General features: G+C 47.4%; 1 protein-coding gene and 1 long non-coding RNA gene across 2 annotated transcripts in view; both read right to left on the bottom strand.

Moving 5' to 3' along the window:
- The window catches only part of LOC309971397, a 1,020,865-nt gene that overhangs the window by 743,547 nt on the left and 250,625 nt on the right, over positions 1–26,693 (bottom strand). The gene's annotated exons all lie outside the window — the stretch shown is intronic.
- The window catches only part of NRAP (nebulin related anchoring protein), a 69,896-nt gene that overhangs the window by 14,832 nt on the left and 28,371 nt on the right, over positions 1–26,693 (bottom strand). Inside the window, 20 exon segments of the mRNA XM_082854859.1 lie at positions 9–320; positions 1,170–1,277; positions 1,622–1,726; positions 3,629–3,727; positions 4,987–5,091; positions 6,783–6,980; positions 8,668–8,781; positions 9,301–9,408; positions 10,125–10,229; positions 11,863–11,961; positions 14,052–14,156; positions 15,288–15,599; positions 17,197–17,304; positions 18,454–18,558; positions 19,650–19,748; positions 22,159–22,263; positions 22,860–23,057; positions 24,676–24,777; positions 25,019–25,126; positions 26,442–26,546. Coding sequence (XP_082710985.1) covers positions 9–320; positions 1,170–1,277; positions 1,622–1,726; positions 3,629–3,727; positions 4,987–5,091; positions 6,783–6,980; positions 8,668–8,781; positions 9,301–9,408; positions 10,125–10,229; positions 11,863–11,961; positions 14,052–14,156; positions 15,288–15,599; positions 17,197–17,304; positions 18,454–18,558; positions 19,650–19,748; positions 22,159–22,263; positions 22,860–23,057; positions 24,676–24,777; positions 25,019–25,126; positions 26,442–26,546 — 2,700 coding nt within the window.

Raw genomic sequence — 26,693 nt, 5'->3', positions numbered from 1 at the left:
GCTCCTACCTCACTCTGCAGGGCGTGAGCTTTCTTGGCCCAGGCCATCTTCAGGTCCTCGGGCAGTGCCGTGAATTCGTGGCACCGTGTCCTGTAGTCGCGGTCGCTGGCCAGGGCCTGGGCCTTCCTGGCGTGGACCAGGGGCACCATGTCCATGGGCAGGTGGCACTGGGCTCTGTCGCCCGCCGCCTCCCTCCTGTACTGAAGCTCACTCTGCAGCCGGCCCATCCGCTGGCAGTGCTGGAGCCGGGGGTCGTCTCTCACACTCTGGGCCCCGATCAGCCTCCCTCGCTCCTTCACAAAGTCGTGCCTGTAGAGAAACTGGAAGGTGGGGGACCAGGCGGTCAGGGGCTGGCATTTGGGGCGCTTACATTTCGTTTATGCGTTTTCCCTGCAGACTGCAAGAAAATCACCTGTTCTTACACTAGGAGGAGATGATTATAAGAAAAACCACAGTGAGGCTGGCCTGAGAGCACGGCTTCCTCCCTGGGGGCGGAACAGTGGAAACACTGCTCCCTTCCTCCCATCTAATTAAAACCAGATCCTTAGCACCAAAGTGAGGGGCCCACTCCCCTTACTTGTCCTGTGCCCAAAAGGAATTTATCAAAAAGGGTAAAAGAGAAACTTGTGCTTTATCCCCTTGCACTTGACAAAACATCAAACCCCAAAGACAGGATCCATTTATTTGAAGTCTACATTTTCTGCGATTTGTTTGTGGCAAACAGAAAGTCACCTTCATGTCCCAAAGCTATGGATGCTATCAACAGAGTGGCTGAAACACAGCTGAAAATGCTACCGCCGACGCAGGGAACGACAGAGAAGCAGAATCACAAACTCTACCGCGAGTTCTCTTTCTAATTCTGGGTGGAGTTAGAAAACGGACAGTTCACATATTATGGGGAGATCGTTGCCTAGACACTGCAATTAGAAATAAATCATAGTCTTCTTCCTGCTAGAGACTTTTGCCTGCATTTAGCTTCTGATTAACAGGGCCTTTCTTTCCCTCTTTCCGTCAAAGAATCTCATTCATAACTAATATATTCTGCAGGTGACATCCTGTCTCACATGCTGATAAGATTTGCTTTAATTCAGGAAAATCAGCCGTAGACATTGTTTTACATGAAGTTAACAGAAATTAGGCCGGATGGAAGGTCATATCATTCAACTCACATCACTGGCTATATCTCCAGAGACCCGAGCCGCCTGGAAGGGGAGGGCGTCTATTGTCAGCTTGTAGCCTTGAACACGGAGATTCCGCCAAGACTCCTTGTATTTTGCCTACGGTAGGAACACATGTAGATCTTCTTTAAAAAAAAAAAATTACATGGCTCAAAGAACAAATGCCACCCCCTTTTATTTGTAGTGCGGTGTTCCAGAATCAATTCCTGACAAGCAAAAGCTTTCGATTTTGCAAAGAAAATCTCATTAGCACCCTCTCGGAAGTGGGCTCTGACACGCAGGTATCAACACATCTGTGTAAGGTATATTTCACATGAGTGTCTACAGGATACATTGTTTAAAGTTTCTGTGAAAGTCACCAGGGTCACTGTTAGGTCCTATCACAGACACAGACACATGTGGCCCTGGAGCGCATCTCAACCTCAGCAACGGGAAAGGCTTACATCACTCAGGTTGGCTGCGTTTGTTTTCGCTCGGACGAACTCGGGCAGGCCCAGGGTCATTGTGTACTGGTGTCTCGCGTCCTCGCCTGCTGCTTTATAGAGGCGCTGGGCAGGAAAAAGAAAAAAAAAAGGCAAGAAGGTAAGTGCTGTGCATTTCTGCAGGGCTGGAGTTCCCTCCTTCGCAATTGGGAAATACGTTTGTAAAAGGCCATTCGCTGGGTCATGGGTACACCTTCAGCCTGGAGAAGATGTTTTTTTCCAACAGAGATAGTCCTGAATGAGTCAAATTGAGTGCTGTGAAAGGAATGGGGAAGAAACTGCAAGTTGCTTGTGATGGGGTTCAGGACATGTTACCCCAATATATGGTACCTTGGCATAGTGCGTATTTTAAGCTGAAGGAACCTGGGAGCAGCAGGAGATGGAAGCCTCTCTCTGACCTTCTCCCCTCCTGTGGGAGCTGCCCTCCCTCTGACACAGGGAAGGAACAAGCTCATCTCTGACCTCGGAAGGACCGAGAGGCATTTGAACAAACAGACCTCGCTAAGTGTCCCCCAGTTCCCTGCCCTTAGCTCACCCCCTTTTGCCCTACACATTTTCCCACGACTGTCCACTCTTCATCAAACCTAGAATAAAAACGCTCAGGTTTAACCGTCCCTCCCTCCTGGACTCCACTTCCTTGTGAAGACTCCTGCACCACCTAAAGCCTATATTATATACATTTGTATGCTTTTCTCTTGTTAATCTATCTTTTGTTACAGAGCCCCAGCCGACAACCTAAGATGGGTAAAAGAAAACATATTTTCCCCCTTCCCTATACTTTGCTCAATAATAGGCCGAGGGAAGAAAAACACCTTTAAGAATACTATCGTGGTTCTTCCCATTGCAGACTATTTTTTTTTTTGCTGAGGACACAGTGTAAAGACAATACTAAGATCTGGGAAATTTAGGAGAAGCTCTGCCGGTTGGAAGGGAGGTTCCCAAACCCCGGTCTGCATCCTTTACTAAAATCCCGGGATCCTCCCATGGGCAGACTCACACCACTGCTGCGCTGCACGGCCTCAGCCGTTGTGAAAACATCTGCTCTCGTGATTAGAACTGGATCTGTGGTTGCTGAGTCCTCCAGGGCCAGAGGCCACTGCAGGAGGCACTGTTACCCCTCAGCACCCCAGTGACAAAGCAGGCAAGAAAGGTTCAGTGGGAATTTTAACTTGATCATGTCACGCTACACAGCCCTTTGGATTTTCTTATCCCAAGCTTGGAACTAATGTGTAAATACCCAAATCTCCACTGACTTTGAAAAGTTAGAGTCAGAAGGAGAATTTTAAAAACGAAATTTCATTCTCTGCCAAGCTCACTCGATATTTCAAACTTGTCAGAGGGCCACTAAGAAGAAGTAGAGCTGGAATGATGATTTTATGGAGTGAGATTCTTTCCCCTGGGACCCACCCCTCTGCTAGAATATTAAAATGATAATTGGGTAAGTGGTGAGTGAGAAGAGGAAGCAGAGAACTAAGAAGCTTGGCAAACATCACACTGTATCACTGTCCCTGGACAACCACAAATCTTTCCCATCATCATCATCAGAATGACAGTGGAGAAATGATTAGCCAATATGTGCCCAGCTAGAACAGACGAAGGGCAGACCAGCACGTCTCCAACTTTAACGTGCAAAGGAAACCCGTGAGGATCTTGTTAGATGACCGTGTGGATTCGGTGGGTCTGGGGTGGGGCCTGAGGTTTGGTATTTCTAACAAGCTCCCAGGGGATGCTGATGCCGTCGGTCCGTGACCACATTTGGGGGGCGAGACGACAGACTAAACCAGATTTCTTCCTGGGCCTTTTTTCCTTCTGGAAACTGTTGAGGCTTCATCTAATGACATTCTTTTCTTTCCAGGCAAACACCCATCCTTCCCGCGACCCCCGCCAATCCCACAAATATTCACACATATTTTTTAGCAATCCAGCAGTTTTTAAAAAGCCCATCCCAAAGCCGTCCGAAGATTTTACCTCGTTTGTAATCTGGTTGCTGAGTTTTGCATGAGTGAGGCTGGGAGTGTCTGTCACGGCCGTGTACTTGAATGACTGGGGATGCTGACGATATTTACTCTGAGCTCACACACAAGAGGCAATAAGAAGACAAGGTAAGACACAAAAGCAGCAGAAGAACGTGCTCATTAAGCACTAGCTATAAAACCTCGTTTTGCAAAGGCTGCTAGTCTGTGGCCCAGAATCCAGTCCGTCCCCTGCTCTTGTGACCTCAGAACCCAGTGGGATGAAGCAGCAGAGAGGAGAGGACGGATGGAATCAGATACTTATCAATGGGAAAGGGAGATCTAGTCCTTTGCTACGAATGTGAACACGACTATAGAGATTCACGTTTTGCTCCCAAATTTCCTTTGCTCGCTGGAAACCCTGGGCTCCTCAGCTTTGGGGGGGGGTACCAGAAACAACCGTGCAGCTTAAAATAATCCACATGCCTGTATGCCACTCCAGGGGATGGGATTCAGTAAATCGTCAGTGGGCTCTGTACTTTGTTTAAGTTCCAAAGGGGATTCTGATGCACCATGAGGTTTAGAAACCACTCGCTTTAGAGATTTCATTGGAAAAGCAAAGCACAAAATTAAATCTCAACTCCCACAGTGAGGCCAATTCCGCTTGCTCAGAGCTTCTAATCAATGCGTAAGCCATTCTGAGGCACCCAGGCTGGACGCTGATCGCCTTTTGCTTGCAGTGCCTTCCATTATGCCTATCTGCCGTGAATGGAAATCCCAGAGCCCTCCCAGGGGTGGGCAAGATTCCTCAGGAGTTCAAAGAGCTTAGAATTCCAGACTTCAGTAATTTACCAAGAAGTTATCACCAAGCTTATAGCCACCATTTCATATACAGCCGCCAGAGAAGCACAGGGCTTAGATTAGTGCTGACCCTCACAAAAACTAAATGAGAGAGGTCTGAGCATTCCCATTTGACTGATTAAGAGGTTGAGGCTCAGAGAGGGCAGGTGACTGGCTTGAGGTCACACAGCAAATGAGTACTGGCCTGCAATTTCAGTCACTACATGTGTCTCCAAAGCCCGCCCTCTTTTCATTGTACCACAAGCCACTCTTCAAAGGGACCCTAGGAAAGTACATCTTAGGATCCAGCAAATAATTCTTATATGTTAATATAGGAACTGGCTCGAGATCTGCAAAGCTATCTTAAACGGCATCCAGTCTGAATGGAGAAGGGAGTAAGGAGAGAGGCTGGGTGAGCTGCCACTGCTAACAGTGTAGCATCTAACTGGCTTTAGTAAGAAACAAACAGATTGTTGTGTAACCTCTACTGTGGAATATACTTGACACCCCCAACCCATCCTGGTCTCTGGTTACCTCACTGATGAGTTCAGATGCTCTCTTTCTCCCTTCAATGTCTAACGTGCCTGGAATGACACAGGCCACGCCTCGCATGAAGTTCAGGTCCGACCGGTACAAATTCTACAAGGAACAACACGAGGAATCAGAAAAGCCAAGCTCGCAGAATGAGGAAGGACCCACGACAGACAGCATCATAATCAGAACTCAAGGCCAAGGCAGTCTCTCCAGATACATCACACTCAGCAAATACACACATGCTTCTTACTTAAATGCTCATTAGGGAGACAAAAATGTAGGTCAGAAGAAAATAATTCTGCTGTCACTTGTCTCCGTAGCTGTTAGAGGGATGCTTGGCGGATTTTTATTTTAATGTGGGCTATCAAAAAATAAACGCTGGAGCGGATTGTGGTTAGAAAGTCAGCTGTCTTGGGGCAAATGTGGAAATGGTTTAATGGGTCTTCAAAACAAAACCCAGCAGCAGAAGGCGGCATTAATTAATCATGGGTTAAGAAAGAACTAATAAATGAATCCAGAATAATCTGGCAAAGGCCCGAGTCTGTGTGGGTGGAGGCGGTGTGTGTACCTGAGGGGTCTGGGCTGACAGTTTAAAGGGAGCCCCAAGTTCACTCCCCTTCGGCCACCGAGGCGCCCCGGTGCGTGCTGCCTTCCAATTGCTATGGCAACGAGAGGCAGGGGAAGCCAGGGCCCTGCTCAAGTGACAAACGGGCCCCTGAGTTGAGCGTGGCTGCTCCCTCGTTCCTCCACCTGCTGTCGGGTTCCTGACAGTTTATGTCACTTAGTAAACGCTGTACACAGGCGGAAAATTCCAGTGGACAACAGTAACCCGGATCTGAGCACCGCTCAGCTCTCAGGCCCTGCCAAACCAGAAAGAGGGTTCTGGGGGGACTGTTTTATTTTCCAGCAGAGGTCCGTTACTTGCAAATCTCCCGGCACGGAAACGTGGTGGCAAGCTGGGAGATGAGGCGAGTACCAAAAAGGATGCTGCTGCCTGTTGGGAAGACACATTCTGTATCTCCTTGGGAGTGAGGAAATCCTCCAACGCTTCCCAACGCTCCCGGGCCTGCCTGCTTCAGAAAACAGGTGGCATGAGCTAGAAATGCCCTCTTTGGGGTGGGGGTGGGGGGCGTGAAGGCCTCCAAGACTCCTTGGGAGGACTCAGGAAGGGTCTCTGGGACCCTTATTTCCCTGCCCTCTGCCCAACACTCTCCTCTGCCTGAAGTGGGTCAGTTCCAAAGGGGCTCTGAGCAACTCTCCCAGCAGATCTCAGGCCTCTTCCGAAGTTGGGTGGCCCGGGAACATATGCACCAAGAAGAACCCCCAGCTCAAGCTGGGGCCAGAGGCAACACCGTTGGCAAGTCTTGAACGTGCAAAACCATAAGCCTTGACAGCGTCTTCCTTGGACACCATCCAAGTCCCAGCACCCACTTTCTCATTTATAGTTTTATGATCTTGCACGAGCTATTTAACTTCTTTGAGACTCACTATAGCTTCTCTGTAAAATGGGGATAAAGAGTACCGATATAGGGTCATTTGGAGGATTAAATGAGATAATGCCTGAAAACACAGTGCTCGGAATTCAGCAGAAGTACTCAATAAACTGCTGTCGTTGCTGTTAATAGATCTGTGCAATTGTGCTTATGAAGAGCTAGGCAGGAACTTTAAAAGAAAACCCAGGTACGGGATTCCTCATCTCCAGAAGCCCCACTGAGCCACCAGCAGTTTGTGGGTCACTGCCTCACGGTCAGATTTAAGAGGAAAAGAGCCTGGAGAGAGAGGCCCGGTCCCCTTACCTCACTCTGCAACCTGTGAGCTTTCTTGGCACAGCTGAGCCTCAGGTCCTCGGCCAAGGACGTATACTGGGGGAGTGGGTGTCTGTAGTCCTGGTCGCTGGCCAGGGTCTGAGCCTTCTTGGCGTGCACCAGTGTTACCATGTCCAATGGCAGATGGAACTGTGCCTTTGAGTGTTCAAAGTCTTTCCTGTAATTCACCTAGATGGGCAGACAGATCAATAGCAGCTATTTCAAAGCCGCCATTTGCATCAGGACCATGAGGGAGAGCAATGCGACGCGATTGTCCCAGGTGAGCCCAGGAGGCTTTCCTGGCAGGGCCAGGGCTCCTTTCTTGCAGCGACTGGCTTAACAAGCAGGGCTCGTCTCCAGGTCCTGCCACTCACCATCTCCAGCTCTTGGATGATCAAGGCCCATGGTTCCCCTACTTGGGGAAAATACGGAAGTTCAAGGGACAGATGTAATGTCAGTGGTTCCCTTGCTCAAGTCCTTAGATCTTCCCATTTTCCAGAGGCAAGAAGACACACGGCTAAGCCGCCGCCTGCTCCACACGCTTTCTCTCCATCACCCTCTCAAGTTCAGACTGAGACACCAGGGGTTCTCCTCTCATGCTAGGTAACGGAGAGCTTCTTCAAACATCAGATGACATCCCAGTAAATCTGGGAGCCAGGAGCAGTGGGCAGTTGCTTGAAAAGCCAGTTCTGAGGGGTGGGTATTCCCAAGAGCCCAACATGCATCCTGAGGGAGGAAGGGAGAGGCCCATTTCCAGACCTCAAGCTCTGCCCCAGTCCTCGGAGGAGCGTTTGAAGGTACACAAAGCTCACTCTGGGCTTTCTGGGGAGTCAGATGCATAAGCGCCGCCTCTTCCTCCACCCTTCCCACTGCCCTCCAAGCTCCAGCCACTCGTCCCTAACCTCCGACCCCCACCTCCGCGCACCCTCCCCACCCCAGCATACAGCCAGGGACGATTCATGTCCAATCCCACCCCAGTACCGAAAGCGGAGAGAGGTGTTAGAAACAGGGAAACTGAGGCAGAGAACAAAAGAGACGAGAACGTGTGAAACTGTGGAAAGAGCATGCGATGGCGAGCTAGCTGCACGTTCTAGTCTGGCCCTTGCAAGCTGACCTTGGGCAAGGGATTGAGACACTCAGAGTCTAGGTTTCCTTATCAGTAACCAGGATGAACAAGTGATGCTCCTAGAAATAAGTTGATGATTAAATGAGACACTGCATGTAAAATGTTTAGTCCTCTGCTACATGTTGGACACATATTCGATTTCATCACAGCCATTAGCCAACTCACGTATGGGCAAGGAGATACCGTATACACACATGTGCCAGCATCCAGGGGATCAAATCAAGGGGTGCAAACTCAGATGCCACCAGAGACCAGACAGGCAGCATAAATGAGTGAAGGAGGGGGGGGGAGGAGGGGTTGGCTGCGTGACTAGGAGAGTACAGATCCCTTCTAAATGGGGCTCTCAGTAATCAACTTCAACAGTAGCCTTGAGGAATCCAGGTCTGGCTTCTGCACAGAAGTCTAAAACTTTTACGTAAAGTTTTCCGTTTGGCAAGGTTGGCAATTAATTCACTCTGCAGACCCAACAGAACACCTCTGCAGTCCAAATCCAGCCCACAGGCCCCCATGTGTGGTCACTGGTCAAAACCCTAGAATGTCCAGCCTGGAAGGGAGCTAAGGGGTCAAGTAGTCCTATCTCTCACTTGACTGAGGAAGAAGCTGAAACCCAGAGGGGCCAAGGGACCTGACCACGCCACCTAGCTAGCTAGGACAGAGCCAATACCCTCAACCGGAAGGACACAGGATATCTGCCGGCTGTGCGTCATTAGGTGGGGGGCCCCCGGCTCCACTGCGTTCTCTCCCACTTACTTGGCTCTGCAGAGAGCTCGCGTACACTGAATGCGCAAGGCTGATATCATCTTCCAAGCTCCGGGAGCCGAGCATCTGCCCTTTCATTTTCTCAAATGCCTCTTTGTATTTGTACTAAAGGGAAAGAGAGCAGGAGAGAGTAACAGCTCGAGGACAAGGGACACGGAATGGAAGAGGTGGGTATTGGGTGAAAATGTTTTGTTCTTTTGACAGTAACTGGGTGAGTTAAAAGAAAAGGCGCGGGAGTCGTCAAAAGGCCTATTCTTTCATATGCAAGCCTCCCAATGACTAAAGGGCTGGGATATGAAATGGCAGGACATGAGAGCACTTGGGCCGCCCACACTGGAGAAAGGTGGGTACATTGTTAACAGTCTCTTCACGTGGACTTGCTTTAGGAAAGCGCCTGGTGGAGGGTGCATTTCATCTGCCGGGGGTCCATATTTACAGTCCAGCATCAGCTTTGTACCCTGGCTGGGGGATTTTTGCTGTTGTTGTAAGGCATGTTCCTTCTCACAGTCAGTTGGGAGAGCAGAGGATGTTACCCACAGGCAAAAGAAGGCAGGGGTTAGGGGCAAAGGGAATAAAAATTGGTGAGGATTCAACATTGTCCTAGGAATGGAGGTGGAGGCTTACATCACTTATGATTTCACCAGAAGCCTTTGCCGCCTGGAACGGAATGGCATCCAATCTCAGTTTATAGCCACCGTCTCGAAGTTTGCTCCAGGATTCCTTGTAACGCGTCTGTCGAGAAGATGTGCACCAATAAAGACCCTCCCGTGACCTGGTGGTTTCCTGAACTCCCATTATCAAAACGAGAATCTGGTTTCTTGTGGAGTTTTTTTCCCCCAGTGAGAGATCACTGTGGCTTAGCAAAAGCCAACAATGAGTTGGATCCTGCCTTATGTCCACCCCTGGAGGGGAGAGCCACGGGGGTGGGTTTAAAAACCAAGAGCTTTGGAGTCAGAACCAGATCGCTCTGAGCAGCAGTTGATGGGAAGAAGGAGGCATGAGGCTGCGTGGGCACAGCTCTTGATGGAGAATAAAGATGAACGACTGTCTCTACTGAAGAAGAGGAAAGCGGGTGCTGATAGGGATGACGGAAGGGAAGAGTTAAGTCTCCCAAGTCTCTCTTTGGCTGGATGTCTATATTCCGATGCTCCCATATTCCAGCCCCTCAGTACAAATGTCCTTTGCACTCAGGAAGTTTTCCTAGTCTCATCCTTATCAATGAGCTGGAATCTTCTGCAGGACCAGCTACATAATTTGCAGGGCCCAGTGCAAAGGAAAACATAGGGCCCCTTGTTCAGAAATCTCAACAAATTTCAACATGGTGACAGCAGAGCATTAAACCAAGTGTGGAAGAACAGGACGCTTCTGAGCATGGGATGCAGTACAACTGTGCAGGTCCCTGAACCTCCAGTAATTAAAACCAGCCCCCCCTCCTCCATCAGCCTCACCTCACTGATATTCATGGCATTCAGCTTGGCCAGCAGGACTTCCGGGAGATCCGCTGTCTGTGTGTAATGATGCTTTATGTTTTCTCCTTGTTCCCTGTATAACCTCTGTGGATGGAGAGAGGTTTTGCATTAAACCCGGAAGCCTCCCCCATACAGCCGTCAGCCAAGTTACACTCCAGGAGACAAGGGCACTGCAGCTGCCACCTCCGCACAGAGACAAGATCTTGGGCGCCCTGCCTCTCCCTGGCTCGTACGGCTAAGCGCGGTGACATGCACTTCATTCCCTCCGGAGTTCTAGTTCCCAGCCCAGAACATGACAGGCTGAAACTTCCCTCCCAGTTAATACTCCACTTGTAGCACACTGCTGAGACGGGTGTCAGATGAGAAAATGATGGCTGGTTAACATCTAGTGATTTCGTTATTAACTATAAGCTAGGAAAGGACATCAAAATTCAGCAGGCGCAAGAGAAAATGGCTCTTCCACAGGCGAGCTTTTCTCTGGACCTTCTACCCTCCTACCCTCCCGCCACCTCAAGGAATCTTGTGCTAATAAACGTTTCCTGGGTGGGTCTGGGGCGCTCTTCATCTAGAACTCTTATCTGGGCTTATGATAATTCTAGTAGTTAGCAATGACACGTGGAGTTGGCATCTGCCACCAGAGAAAGTTTCTAAACCAGGCTTTTCCATCCCAAATCTTATTAGATGTGTCCAAGTTTCTACGTATCACAGCAGTGCCCCCTAGAGTTGGTTAGGATAAGGAAAAAAGCAGCTATTTTCTTTTTTTTTTTTTTCCATACAAAAGTTTGACCACCTGTGTTTCTCAGAATTAAACCTGCTTCTGAAGGGGTGATGGTCAAGAAATTATACATTTCTAAACCCGTAAGTTTGTAAATCATCCCATAACATATTCTGACGGGCACTCAAGCCATCTCAGAATGCCTGTCGAATAAGGCCCAACAGGAATAATTTGTTCAATTGGGAAGCAAGGGAGACACGTTGAAAGCCCTCCCCACCAAGTTTTGTCAATTTCCCTCACGGCAAGTTAAATGGTCTGAAGATATTTAAAAGGCACGTCCGCCCTGCGCAATGACCTGGGGGCCCCTCTCAGTAGAATCAGCCGACCAGGGCTAATCCACGTCTTAACATGAATTTTTAGAGGACCTCATCATTCCTTCTAGTTTACGAGGAACCCTGCGCTGAGAGGGCAAGAGGCCAGATCTCGGCTTCAGTTTATAAAGGGAGTATGGGAAATGGCTCGAAAGTTAGTCTAAGGTACATAAATCAGGCCCAAATCCTTTTCAAAGTCTTTGGGAGAATTCGGAAAGCAAGAATTCCTGCCGTGTGTCCCGAGAAGCCCTAGGCATTCTAATTCCTAGGTGTTATAATAACCAAGAATTTCGCCCAGAAGTCCCATGTCTGAAAACAGTGCTTCGAAACAAAAGGAGAGGGGAGAAGACCTCAACCGCAGACAAATCCTGGAGACATGCAAATGGGGAGGAGTGAAAGCATGGGGCAGTGGGGTGGTGGAGCCCTCCTTGGCATCCTAAGAGCAGCGGTAACACCCATCTACATCCTGATGAGGAGGCCCCGCCACTAAGGTGAGCCCTCAACAAAGGATAAGAAGCTCCTTCATCCTTAGAACAACAGAAGGAGCAAGCCAAGAACCCCTGGGCTTCAATCGCAGGGTTGAAAGAAGAGCCCACTCTTAGAGTCGTAATGTATATACATTATCGCTTACATCCACTGCTTGGGTGTAACTAATTCTGGCCTGGACCATCTCCGGAGTGTCTTTAATACTGGTAAACTTCAAAGCACCTGGATGCTGACGGTACTTCTTCTGTTGAGCAGAGAAAGATCAAAGCTGTGAATTTTGTGCTGTTCTTTCATGCCATTTGAAAGAGAAAATCACAGGTTGCTTGAGATTAGAGTGAATTTGTGAACATAATTATTATTCGGCTTCCTCCATCTTTATATCCTAGGTGCCTTCAGGTTAATATTTGTTTCAATTTAAGAATAACCTCGTGTCAATTAACATTAAAGTACTTCTACCTGGTGCAAAGAAAACATCTCGGAATTAGGTTATACCAGTAAAATACTAGAGGATACACACTTAGTAAAGGATTTTTTATATAGCCTTCAAATACTGTCTTGCAGTTGTTTACATATTTTAGTTCGGCTCTCCCAAGCAAGAAAGAACACTCACAGTTACATTGATCAGCTGAAGCTTTCCATTTTCCTTCCACAAAAGAACGGGGCAGAGATTACCAGAGTCAAAACCCTTGCATTTAAGTCAGTGACTGTACATTATCTAATCACTTTAGAAACCGGTTCAGTTAACATACACAATAATTCTATAAGTGTTATAAGAAAAAGGGTGCTATTATTGAAAGGAGTCATCATACAGTTTGAAAGAGACTGAGTAAAACAAAAAAAAAATTACAAGAAATTCAAATGCTAACAAAGTCCTAGATACCCAATTTTGAAGTATTCTGAAAATTATGCTTCAATTCATTCCTTTTTTTTTTTTTTAATTACAGTTCCAGTAGACTGAAAACAGCGGCTACCTTAATGGGATTATGAAGTATATCTTTTCTCCAATCAAACAATTATTTTAGAAACACTTCCTTATTTATTGGGTTGGATATTTGTATACTGGGTTGTCTTAAGAAGACAGTTCAATATCCAGCTGAATTTGACCCATCAACTGTTTTTGTAAATAAAGATTTATTAGAACACAGTCGTGCCCGTTCACTTACGTATTGTCTATGGCTGCATCATGCTACAATGGTAGAGGTAAGCAGTTACAACAGAAGCAAAACAAAAAAATGAAGAATATTTACCATCAGGTCCTTTACAAAAAAAGGTTTGCTAACTCCTGCTTTAAATGACAGGTGTGTGTGCATCTGTGGCTCTTTCACGGTGCCTGGCATTCTGTCTGAAAATTTAGAGGCCAATCCAATTTGACACTAAACTGGACATGTGCCAAACTGGAATGAGATGGTTGGGAAAAGTTGCTGGAAGATGTCTTGCCTTCCTGAAGTTTGAGGACTAAGTATAAAGCACGGAAGATAAGCAAATCTGTTGAATAAGTTTGCAAAATGTGGTAGAAGATTAAGACCACCGTGGGACAAATGGTTCCAAAAAGATCCCTTGGATGCCAGACTGATGCATGAAGGAATCATCTCGAAGCCTAAGTGATGGGTATAATGGGAAACGGTACCATTAGCATCTAGTGCGTAGAGGCCAGGGATGCTGCCAAACATCCCACAAGGCCCAGGACAGCCCCACCGCACAGAATTATCAAAACGTCCACAGGGCCAAGGTTGAGAAACCCTGATCTAATCTTTAGAAGATCTGCTCAGGGATACTGCCCTAAAATGCGAGGAAAGGGCTCCTTTCATAAGCCTTCGGGTCCAGCAAGGTTGGCTGCAAGTAGACGGGAGTGAGATTCAAATAGAAATGAGACCCTCCAACAAAAAAAGAACCAGAACCGTGTCACGTGTTCGACACCACATGAATATTCAAAAACTGTTTACACTGCCGGCTGCAGAAAGAAAGGGAGAAAATGTGCGTGAAGTCACAAAAGGGCTTTCCAGGTGCAATAAATGTATCTTTTTATCACCTGTCCCGTGTTGCTTCATTAAAAAGGTGAGTTGCTGGGTAGCAATTGAGCTCTGTTTGATTGCCATTATTATTCATAATATCATTTGTCACCCACTTTGTTTTGGCCCGGGCTCTCTGGGCCCCTACTGGGGTGTGTTTGGTATGTAGTTTCCCTCTAATTACCAGCCTTAGTCTGGGTTTTGAGGCCTTTCATGTAGCTTTGCCTTCTTCTTTGCCTTTTGAGTGGAAATTATTTTAATTTTATACAGAAATGCCGCACGCCTAATGCAGCCAGGCCTGCTGCACGCTGTCAGGGAATCTCACCTCGCTAATGAGTGCTCCTGCCTTCTTCGCCTGCTCCACATTTAATGACCCGGTGGCGACCCAGCCCGTGCCTTTCATCCACTTCACATCTGCCCTGTATTGGTTCTGACAAAGGAGAAAGGAAAGAAAAAAAAAAAGGCAGGCCATTGTTGGTGTGCGGACACTTAAAGGGCTGTTAACAGCTCCCCAATGTCGCCCTGGTGCCAGCTGCGTCAAATTAGATGCCACTTTTGTCTTATCTATTTCTGCACAGTCACAGGTAGGGCTCCAAAATGTAAATTAATTTCCCGCTTAATTGGAGCCGCCCCGCTGCCAGCGGCTTTGGCCCCGCCCGACACTATTGGGGGTGGGGCCGCGGGAGCCAAATGAGCCGCATCCCTCATTACAGGCCACGCAGGCCTCCGGAAGAAGGCCGTCCTCGTTGTCTGCTTTGCCTGGTCTCTTGTTTAAAATGACATGCAGGGGAGAAGAAAATGAGAATTCACAACAGAACCCAGGTGGGGAGCTATTTGAGGGAATATCACAAGACATTGGAGGCTTCCCACGGTGCCAGTTCCTTCACAGGAAGCTCGGTGCGGGGCAGGGTGGTAGTTCTCATTTTCTCCCTTGCCATTGAAGGAGTACTTTTAATGGAAAGCCATTTAAGTGGACACGTCTCTAAAACTAGCATATCACCTCTCCATCTGGAAAGGGCTCTACCTGGAAGGGTGTGTCTGCGCTGCCTCCACCCCACGCCCACGTGTGACAGTCTGGTTGCAACTGACCTGCCTGTTCGGTTCACCCACTTTCTCTTGCAAGAGTCAACCGAAGATGAAAGAATATAACGAGAAAGGGGAGAGGCTTGTTGACGACTAGCACGGTGCCCTTTCTAAAAATGGGACTACCAACATTAGAATGAGTACCAGGGATGCTCTCCCAGAGCAGGCCACAGTTAAGGCCACAAATACATGCCTCCCACCCCACTGTCACCACCGCCCTGCAAGAAAAAGAAATACGGAAAACATATGTAGATCAGAATTCCAAGAAGAAAGGAGTAACTGTATGATTTTTTGGGGTAGTATAGAATCTAAAATGGACACAGTTTGAGTAAAAGTTAAAGCACTAGGAAGCTAAAATGTTTCCACTTAGGGATCCAGAAACAGGTATCTCAGAGAATAAACGACATCCTGAAGGGTTTGGGAAAACCCTGGCACCAACACCAGCACACACACACATAAACCCACACACAGAGCTTACATCACTCTGTAAACCGTAAGCCTTCTTGGCCCATTCCACCTTCATGTCTGTGGGCAAAGCTGTAAAGTGATGGGATGCCGTCTTGTAGCCTATGTCTGTGGCTAAGTGCTGAGCCTTGCGGGCATGCACGAGGTGGATCATGTCCAGGGGGACGTGGCACTGGGATTTGGTGTCCTCAAATCCCTTCTTGTACTCCAGTTCACTCTGCAGCTTGGACATTTGCAGTGAGTGGCTAATTTGCGAATCCCCCTGGGCACCCTTAGCCCCAATGAGTTTCCCTCTGGACTTTTCATAGTTCTCCTTGTACTTCACCTAAATGAGACGAAGAGAGCAGGGGTACATTAGCATCTCCTAAAGGAATTAAGTATCAAGCCATGCAAGAAAGAGCAAAGCCATACAACAGAATCCTATCAGAATTAGTGTCATAGAAAGCTTGCCTCCTTAGAACAACTGATGTATTTCCTTTGATCAAAGGGTGAAAAAAAATATTACTACTCATTATTTCCTTTTACACCTGGACTGCCAGGAAGCTCAGAGCTAAACTGAAAGTTCAGCTATAGAACAGTCTTCTCAATTTCCTGGTGAAATTCTATCTTGTCTCTATGTATTTCTGGGTTTATTTTTAAGTGGCCTGTTGCTTTCATGAAAGCCACTTTATAATCTTTTTTGGCAACAGTGAGAATATTATAAAGAGAAAGTCATCACAAAATGAAAAAGACACGGAATATCTAAAATACAACTGCTGTTTCAGAAAGAAGCTCAAATTAAAGACAACTGAGGTACATATAAATATTTAGGAGTTATGGGGAGCAAAAGGGAGCACATTGGCCTGAAAAAGCACTAGGCCAAAAGTAATGAGGATCCGAAAAAAGAATAAATATAGAAATGCTTTGAAAACTGTAACAGAATACTGGTGTGTGGCATCATTTCAACCTCATCATTACCGTGGCCATCAGGAGACTTGGGCTCTACTCTCAAATCTGCCAGCAAGAACAACGGTATTAATATCTGCCACAATTTATAGAACACTTACGATGAGCCAGGCATGGTATAAATCTGTGTCACTCAAAGTGCATCTGAAGACAAGTGCTGGTTTGTAAAATGTTACCAGTTGATAAGATAAGGAGCTTGTGTCATAATGGAAATCAACCACATTGCCAAGCCACTGTTTAGTTCAGCTGATATCTATATACATTTACGGATATATTTTCTGTATATACATGTACTATATATATATATAGATAGATACACATACAATAGATACAGAATATATATACATGTATATATATTGGGGGTTTTTTTGGAAGCAAGACTTTCTCGATGAAGGAAGCAGAGTGTGACTTACATTCTGTCCTAGGCTCCTCATCTCACATCAGACTCATAACAGCACTGGACTACAGAACACTTAATATACCTCAATTCATTTCCTTTCCTCATAACCATTTTGCAATTACCAATTTACCCATGAGTTAACTGAGATTTTGAAAGGTTAAGCAACCTGCCCCAAATCACAAACTGGTAGGTGATGGAGTTGGGATTTTATCCCAAGTCTATCCGACACCAGAGCCTGTACTCTTAACCATCAGCAGGCCTCTACAACCTTAGAAAGTCATGGAATGTCTCTGGGCATCAGCTTATCTGTAAAATGGGTGATTGGGATTACCACTCACACTACTACTGCTCATAGTAACAGTTACGACTTACCAAAAGCCAGTGTGCTTTTGCCAGCAGACAGTGTACCAGACACTTCAACGATTATCTCACTGCAAGGTGGTCATATTTATCTACATCTTACACGTTAGAACCCTGAGGCTCAGAGAGACTGAAAACCTGCCAGGACACTTTCAGACTCTCCCAGATGTAAATGTCAGGATTCGTGGTGTCGAGCACAAGCTGGGGACTGGCTTACCTCGCTGGCCAGGTCCCTCTTGGCTTTGGCTGCCAGGAAGGCCAAGGAGTCAAGACGCAGCTCAAACCCTTTCGCCTTCTGCTTTTCCCAGTTGCTCTTATACAGTTTCTAAGGGGATTTAGGAGAAAAGAGATCATCCTCATGTGAGAGGGCTTCGCTTAGACTCTTCAATGACCTCTCCAAGAGGCAAACACCTAGTACATCCTTCTGTAGAAACCCTGAGAGCCAGAGAAACCTGTAACTGGAATACAACCAGGCCTTCTTGTTCCTGCCTTAAGGCCTCTTGCCACATAGGGCTTTGGCCAAAAGAGGCAGAAATTGAACTCCAGAAGACTTGGAAAATACTAGGCATCTTCATGGAAGTCTTAATGACTTGTCACGGGTGGAGTAACATTGCACAACACACAGCAGCATGTCTGAAAATTCTCTTCTCCATCTCTGTCCACACACCCCACCAGCCCAGCAGCTGCTCCAGCTGCACCCCTTTTCCTTTCCGAGCCCAGCCTCTAGTCCATGTGGGTCTTTTCTTTGTTCCTCCCATTTTTTGTCCTGCCCCCCACCTCCAGATTTCAAGTTCTTTCTTCTGGAAGGCTCCCTCCATTTCTGTGTGTGAATCAGTTTAGCTTCTGTTGCTCCTTCTAATTCTCCCCTCTACCCATTCCTCGGATCAGGACCCTAAAGACCTGGGAGCCAAGCAGAAGAGCCAAGAAAGGCCCCCCTTAGAAGACAGAGAAGGAAAGCTGGAACTGTGCAAGCTTTCGTGTCTAAGGAACAACTGCCCTGTGGGCGCTCCTCTGAGTGTTCTGCATATATCAGCTCGCTGAAGCCTCAAGGCGACCTAATGTCGAGGAGACTAGGAGTGCCCTCATGTCCCATTTTGGGACAACCAAGAGAGAAGAAACTGGTTAAGCTTGCACACCTAGTAAGTGTTAGAAACAAGGATCAAACCCAGGCAGTTTGAAGCTAATGTCTGAGCTCTTATTTACTCCCCTCTTAACGCTGTTTTAACTCCAGCCCCGGAATAACCACTTCCTCCTACCCCATCCTAGAGTCAGTGGTTCAAATCTCCCACCAGCTCATTCCTACCAAAGGCTGGTCTTCCCTCCGCTAAGATACTGGTCACGAGCTGTTTACGATGACCAGACGTACGCAGCCTCAGCTGACACAGACACACCGACATGGCCGGTGGGTTCTGTGGACCAGGCGCCTACACGCAGGGAAGCAGAGCCCTGGGCTGCTCGCTCCCTCTGGCTGTACCTCACTGAGATTGGCGGCGTTGGCTTGGGCCTGTAGGAAGAGAGGCTCGTCTTTGCTGATGCTGTACTGATGGACAGACTGCTCGTGCCCTGCTTTGTAGACCACCTGTAGGGAGAGAGCACCGGGTCAGAAGCAGGAGGCAAGGGAGGAGGTGGCTGGCTGCTCAGCTCCCTGTGTCTTACGTGCAAAGTCCATTACCAGACCAACCAGACCTGATGCTGCTGGCAGCGTGCAGGAAGCGAGGCTTAACACAGAAGAGGTGATGCAGGAAGGAGCAGCAGCGGTGAGGGGCTGGGAGGAGAATGTAGCCGGGGCGTCAACCTAAGATCCCCTCTAAGGTTTTCGTTTTCACACCTTTCCCTTGAGGAGGCATCGACTTCCCCAAGCTGTTCCCATCCACAGTGACCATGGCCACAAAAAGTAACCCACCTGAGGGCTCAGATGAGCACAGACTCCCCAGGTGGGAAAAATAAGAAGCATCCCCTGTCACCTGCACCGCATAATCAAACCTAATGTTTCCACAGGTACTGACACCTGGAAAGTGAACAGTAACCAAAAAGGCAACCCGAGTGAACATGCTCTCTGTGGAAACCATATCACTCCTGCTCTTTCTCTCTTCCACCCTCTCCCACTCCCCAGCTTGAGTTTCCATGCAGTGGCTTTCCACTGACTCTGAACTATGCTGACTGCATGCTTTCTGGCAGGTGTACCTGGACCTCTAGGAAGGAAAGGTAGGAATGTCCTGGCCAGATGGTAGCAGCTACACCTGTTCGGCTGTTGACCACTAACATGTAAATAACATATGTGGTGTTTCATTGTCGCACCTTCCACATTTGAGCTCAAGTGGGCATGAAATGCACACATCCCACAAGCAAATGTTATCCTCCTCTCTCCTGGCTCCAGAATTATGGAGTCTTTGATAAGAGAGAAAAGAAGGAGAAGGAAAGAAGGAACAAGGAAAGACTGAAAGCTGAAAAGGAATAATGTCAGTTGACATCTGCCCTTAACAACCAGAGGAGAAGAGTAGTGGGTGAGGCAGGGAGGCCTGGAAGCCCATAGAGAGCTGGGTCCAGCCTATTTAAAGGAAAGGCTCTTCGGTCCCTGGATCGTGCATGGGCAGCACCCGCTGCTGTCCCCAGAGGTTCCCAGGCCCATGACACAGCAGCCCGGTGGAGAAAGGGCAGCCTGGGACTCACCCCACTCTGCAGCTCCTGGCTCCTCTTGGCGTGCTCCATCTGGGAACTGTCGGCCACACTGGTAAACTTCAGCTTGTCCACCCTCTGCCTGTAGTTTTTCTGTTTCCAAAGAAAAGGGACCCCATAGCATTAGGATCGGGCTGTCCGCACCATCACACACATGCATACACACGCATACCTTCTGTGACCCAAGCATTTCCCCAGGGGAGATGCTCCAGTTGGTCCTATAGCTTAAAGAGGACCGTGCAGACCTGAGACTTCCAGCCCTGGTGAGCTTGTTTTAGTTGCTACTACTGAATGGGGACTGGAATTTTCCCTTCCGTGAACACTGTATGTTACCATGAGCCCTGGGATGGAGCCGTTTTATAAACCTAGATCTGACATAGGAGAGCGAGGTGGAGGGAACTTGGACTTTACAACCATGAATCCCAAGGTCCAAATCTCCCCTCTACCTATTCGGCTTCACGGCCTTGGGCACATCACTGGATCACCTGAGCCACTCGGGCTTGGACTGTACAGTGTGGAAAACAATAGAAGCTGCTTCACTGAGGGTGGTGCGGAGGCTTCAATGCCACACTTCCCACGAGTCGAGTCCCTGGGCGGAGTAAGTGTTCACTATGCTCGCCATCACTGTTATTCACGGTGCCGTCAGGATGACCCAGGAAGTATCAGCTCTAACGAAGGGCAACGCCAAGAGTCACATTCAGCAGGTGGGTGACAAGGTGGGATTTGCCCTCCCAGCTCTCCGTGTTCCAGATCACTGGGCTTGTCTTCATCATGTTGCCATCTCACAGCCACCATGCAACTGGCAAAATTTGAATGTGCTAATTCTGTCCCCCCGCGGGGACTTCTTGTCCCTCCCGGAGGCTGGCTCCTCTGGCTTTTCCGTTGGAGTTGCCAGAGTTGATGGGAAAGGAGGCTGCTGAGAATGGCTTATGGAACACGTGGTAGGGAGATCAGAGACGAGCAGAGCCCCCAGTGCCGTCAGCAAGAGGGTTGTCGATACTAGTCGAACCCAAAATAGGGATTGGAATATGGAAAACTCCAAAATTTCTTGCCTTCGGGAAAAAAATGAATCTGCAAAAAATATTCCAAAGAGACTTGTACTTTTTCTTTCTCATTCCAGTGCGTTGAATGGGAAAGCTCCTTCCCTACGTAACTGAAGGAAGTCACAGTGCCCCTCCCATGGCTGGAAATTCCCGGGCATCCCAGCCTCTGCACTGGTCAAATCCTAAGTGTGTAGGGAGGAACCAAGAACCCACCCTGCCCAGGGCAGAGCAGGGACATGAAAAAGGCAAAGGAAATGATACGTTCTTGCCCCTTGAGGAGCTTGAAAATTAGTCAGTATAGGCAGTGAGACAGCAACGGGCATTCCTAAGGCAGAAGGTCCCCTTACTGCACCCCATCCAAGTCAAATGGGGTTCGGCTTGCTCCACCTGGATTTCCGTTGGTCTCAGAGAAGTTAAGTAATGAGAATCCTCCTTATTTATGCACTCTAACTTTCAATGTGTTTCTGTCTGACAGAAGGATGCGTACAGTTGAAAAATGAGAATAAATTACAAAACGTGTTTTGGGGATTCAATTTTGTTTAGTAGTCCAGAGCTGGGGCCTTGGACCAAAATACTGGGCACAGATCCCAGCCCTGCCACTTACTGAAATGTGGTTTTGTCTCTCACCTTTCGCAAATGTAAAATGGGGATATTAACAGAATACTACTAGTGTCTACTCACATAGCAATAGTAAATGTGAGCGACAAATGAACAATAGGTATGTATTACACTCAAAGTCATCAATGAATGATAGCAGTGGTTACATAATTATTACCAGTCCATAAATGGCAGCTGTTATCGTCACTATTATTACCATATGCGAGAGAAATGCCAACTCAGCCTTCCTGGCACCGAAATAAGAAACCCCTTTGAAGATCCCAAACAGAGGTCCCGCAATAGTCCCATTTCCAAACGAAATGTCCTTCAAAAGTCCTCCTCTGCCTGCTGCCAACGCCAGGTCTACATGGTATAAAGAGAAGCACAGGCTTGGAGCCACAGGGACTTTGTAGAGCATCCTTTCCAACGTTCTCATTTTTATAAGAGAGAAAGAGGATCGGCAGTGTTGAGTGACTTGCCCGAAGTCTGCAGTGAGTTTAAGGCACACGCACCATGAGAATGCCGACCTCCAAACACCAGATTCTCTGATTCAGAAGGAATCACACACTTCTTACACAACAAACGTGTTTCCTACGTGACTAACTGTATATCACAACCGTTCTGAACGAGGCTTTGGATCCAACCCCTACTTTTAGTTGGCTTCTTACAAATGCCTCCCTGGGAAGCTTAAGGGTATGAAAGTTAGTACAGGGTGTGCTATGCATGCAAAATGAAGACGTGCTCTTCTGAGTCTCACTCAAAATAAGCCTGGGGATGGGGGAGGAATCAGACGGAAAGGTGGCTCTCTCGGTGGTGACTTGGGCTGAGAGAGACTAGAAGCTGGGGGCCTGGGCTCAGGTTACCTCGCTGACCAGCTGCCCAGCCTTCTTGGCCTGCTCCAAAGTGAGGCTGCCTTCCGTCAGCCACCCAACGCCTTTCATCCACGAGAGGTCGGCCTTGTACTGCAGCTGCAAGAGAAAAACCAAGCTCTAATCAGACACGTGGACGCGGATGGGGCAAAGTTAACGGGCGAGTTAGGAAAGCCCTCGATCCTGTATCTGTCTCTGTGGAAGAGCTGCTCTCCGCTCCGTTACAGTCGGGCAGAACTCTGCTTGGGGGTGAAGCCACTGGCTCACCTTGTAATCAGAAAAGGCTGTTCTACCTTAACTCTGAAACACCTCACTGCCTTACCAAAAAGAGGGATTTTCGCCTAAGGATCTTATCTGCCAACCTGCTACACTTCCCAGATGTACTTTTTAACATTTACCAGATTTACCATTTTCAACACTTGCTTCCTCTTTGCTCATCCCGTTACCGACACATCTTGACTTTCGCAATAGCTCTGAGCCCCAATCCTCCACCCTCTAGTCTCCACCGTCTTGACTCATTCTCTATCTCTACCTCCCCATCCATCCTCCCTGGGCCTGGCACATCTCCAGAAATTCTTCTTAGTCCTCTGAGTCACCTAATAGACTCATGCACAGGTTCTAAATCACTCTGAAATTGTCACTGTATCCAGTTGCAAGAGATGCGTGGGGAGAACTGGCAAAGGGCCAGGGCTCACCTCACTCTGCAGTCCATAGGCTTTCTTGGCCCAGCAAGTCTTCATATCTTCAGGCAGCACGGTGTATCCATGCAGTTTCTTCCTGTAGCCCTGGTCACTGGCCAGAGCTTGGGCCTTCTTAGCGTGCCTCATGTTGACCATGTCCATGGGCAGGTGAAAGTGGGTCTTACTCTTTTCGAAGCCTTTCTTGTATTCAACCTTGAACGCACCAAAACATGCTGTATTACGTGAAGCCTGCCTTGGCAGGAGTGATGTGAAAACACCGGAAAGTAGGCCAGGTTTCCATGAGGAACTGGCACTCTGGACGATGGTACCTGTCTGTCCAAAGGATGTGACCCAAGTCTTGGCTCTGTAAGGTGGTGGCACCTGGAAACTGAGGCCTCACACTACTTTGTCTCTGGGAGGAATGCCTCCTAACTCTTTTTCCCAGTTGCTCCAGGAAGAGAGCGCTCTGCCTGTGGTTTCTGTAGAAACTTTAAGAGGCAAAATAACAAAGCTTGGGCTCCAGGGCCAGGCAAGCTTGAGTTCAAATCTGATCAGCCTTTGTCAGCCGGATGACCTCTAGAAAGTCACATTACCTCTCTAATGGCTCATTTTCCTTGGAGGGCCATTGTGATAAGTAAACAAAAGAGTAGCTCAAACCCACTTAGCGCAGGGATGGCATAGAGCAAACACTTGATAAATGTTAGCAATGAGGATGGATGACGTGATGACGGTGGTGATGGTGTTTCTGGTGATATGGTGATAATGATGGCGGTATGGTGATGGTGTGATGGTGAGGAAAGGTAGTACAGCAGAAGCAGCACGGTGGCAGTAAGTAAGAGTTCTAGGGTCTAATTCTCCACTCCTCCACCACTACCACGGACTACTATATGACTTTGGGCAAGTCCATCCTTTTTGGCCCCATTTGCTCCAACTGCAAATGGGAAATACCAATTTGTTCTCTGTCTAAACTGAAGCCAAATGCTTCATGACTCTGCACATCATAGGGCTTGTTCTGTAGGCACGACCACAATGGTGACCCAGATGCCAACACTCTTATTCTATTTCAAGCCCTTCCTGGGTCCTTCATGACTCATTAGGTAATTATACCTGACTGCATCATCAGAGCGGCATAAGCTGACCTCACAGCGTAGAGCAGGCCCTCGTAAAGCAGAAAACCAATGCCCATGCTTCCTTTCTGCCTGTTTGGCATTGACAATGAAGTCTTAATTAGAAACCAAGTCTGACCTTCTGGCAGAACTTTCCTTCCCCAAAGGCTTCTGGTAAGCGACATTCCAAGGTTAACCTCCAGCCATTACAGCTGTTTACAAGCAGTGTCATCCTGAGTGGTTGGAGCCTGGATGCCCCAGTTGGTGGCTAAACATTTTGAATATCGTGTGTGTTCGGACGAGAGGATTCATCCAGGACATCACCTCAAATAAACAGGATGCCTCCTGTCTAACTCTCCCAGTAGAATTAAGCTCCATTAGGGAGGAACCAGTTATGTGCTGTTTGTTCTTACGGCCCCAGTGTCTCACACCGTATCTCACACAGAGTAGTTGTTTAGTAAACACCCGCAGAGTGAATAGATGTGGCCGATCGTCTTGTACCGTGAACAGTAGATGACGGTCCCCGACCACATGCTTCTCATCTACTTTAAAAGAACAGTATCCTTTGCCAAAATAAAGAAAGAGAAAACACTTCTCATGTAAGCCAGGAAAGAAATTATAAGTGGAAGTGGAAAAAATAACAGTCTCCAGTGAAGCAGGCTGGGGGAGAACTTTCAGAGCAGCACAACTCTAAGTGAAGCTTTGGGGGGTAGAAAAGCGTTTACCTCACTGCTCATCTTGGCAACCTGCAGGGAGTGCAGAAGCCTCGTGTCTGTAGTTCCCAGGACTTTGCCTTTTGCTTTTTCATAATCTTCTTTGTATTTAATCTTGAGAGAAAGAGGAAAGTCGACTGTGAGAGAGAAACTTTGCCATCTAAGGGGCTGTGGTTTAACAAGTGCAAGGGGAACAAATCTAAAAAAACACCTCCCAGTCTGTCTCGAACCCAGTGGAAGATTAAAGTATAGCGATGTTTACAATGTTAACAGTCATTATTTTTTTCTGCGGGACCACTGACATTTCACCGGAACAATTTCTTATGCATTTCTGAGTTAATGAGAGAAAACCTACGTTGCTAGCAAGCTCTCCGGAGGCTTTGGCGGCCAGCAGAGACATGGCATCCAGCTTCATCTCAAATCCCTTCCCCTTTGTCTTCTCCCAGCCTTCTTTGTACTTAACCTGACAAACAAGAACGCAGGTGAATGGGAGTCGCTATCCAGAGTCCTGCCAAAAGTTGAACAGAATTTTGTTTTTTCAATAACAAAGTCTTCTTCTGTTTACAGACCAGAATTTTGGCTGTTATCAAAGTGATAACATCAATTATTAACACAGTTGATTCCCTCACTATAGGGTCATGCGGGGCAGTGCTAATGGGAGGCGGCAAAGAGAAGACCCATGGGTTCATCCTAGCGCTGTTGTTTCCTGATCATGTGACCTTGGACAAATCACTTTACCTCTTTGGGCCTCAGTTTACCATTTGAAAAAACAATATTATATTATCTGTCTCAGGGTGGCTGTGAGAATAAATTGTATACACGAAAACAGATAACCTAAGCACGTAAGGTGCAACACGGATGTAAGTTATTATTATTGCCATGGTAGTAACACCTGACTCTCTCTATCTGATACCAAAGCCCAGGCCACCAACTGTGTCTCTGTAGTAAATGCCTCCAAGGGGTTATAACAACTGAATAATTCCATATGTGAAGTGCCTATCCCAATGCCCAGCACAGAATAAGCATATGGAAAAGGTTATTCCTTCTTATTTATTTTGTTTTATTGAAGTATAATTAATTTACGATGTTGTGCCAGTTTCAAGTGTACAGAAAAGTGACTTAGATGTGTATATGTGTGTGTGAGTGTGTGTGTGTGTGTGTGTGTATTCTTTTCCATTATGGGTTATTACAAGATATTGAGTACAGTTCCCTGTGCTATACAGTAGGCCCCTACTGTTTGCCTACCCTATATATAGTCGTGTGTATATATGTTAATCCCAAACTCCTAATTGATCTCTCCCCAGCCAAGGTTAGTTCCTTTTTACGTTCTCCTGACCTACAAATCCCATCTAGAATGAGAAGCCTAATCATAGCCTAGTTGTGACTCCCGGAAGAAGCTGGTGATTAAGATTGGTTTTCTTAAAACTTAAATTTTACCTACACAGCAAAGCACCAGCTAGAAGTCATCAGCACGATGATCATACTGATGATGAGGGGTGTGTGTGTGTGTGTGTGCGCGTGTGTGTGTGTGTGTCCCAGCACACATCATACATGTGCATATACAGTGAGAATTCAATTGCTATGATCCATTGAGCCCCGTGAACTACCACATGCCATGAGACAGCAAAATTCAAAATTATAACCTGATGGGCGCCTCTGATGAACCTCTCCATGGACAGAATAGCCCCTGGTCCCTGTTTTGCTGGACCATCCTTGCATCTTCATTTCCACGTCTGTGCGTAACCCTCACCACGATCTCACCGATGCTGCCTGCTTACCTCACTAAACAATTCGGCATTGGTTCTGGCCTTCACCAGCTGAGGTACATCCTGTGGCAATGTGTAATTCAACTTATTTTTCTCATAGTCAGCACGGTAATTCACCTGTTGAATTTAAAATAAACCTGCAGGGTAACTGCATGTTTTTTACATGGGCAGAAGGAGAACTTTGGAGAGAACACTCTCTTTTTCACTTTATTTTTGTAGCCCTGTAGCCGAGAAGGAGTTTCCGGAAAAGGCCTTTTACAAGGA

This window comes from Leucopleurus acutus (assembly GCF_964270905.1).
Source record: "Leucopleurus acutus genome assembly, chromosome: 14".
In the NCBI taxonomy this organism is placed as follows: Eukaryota; Metazoa; Chordata; class Mammalia; order Artiodactyla; family Delphinidae; genus Leucopleurus; species Leucopleurus acutus.
The sequence above is the reverse complement of the archived record's forward strand: the minus strand, read 5'-3'. Positions and strand labels throughout refer to the sequence as shown.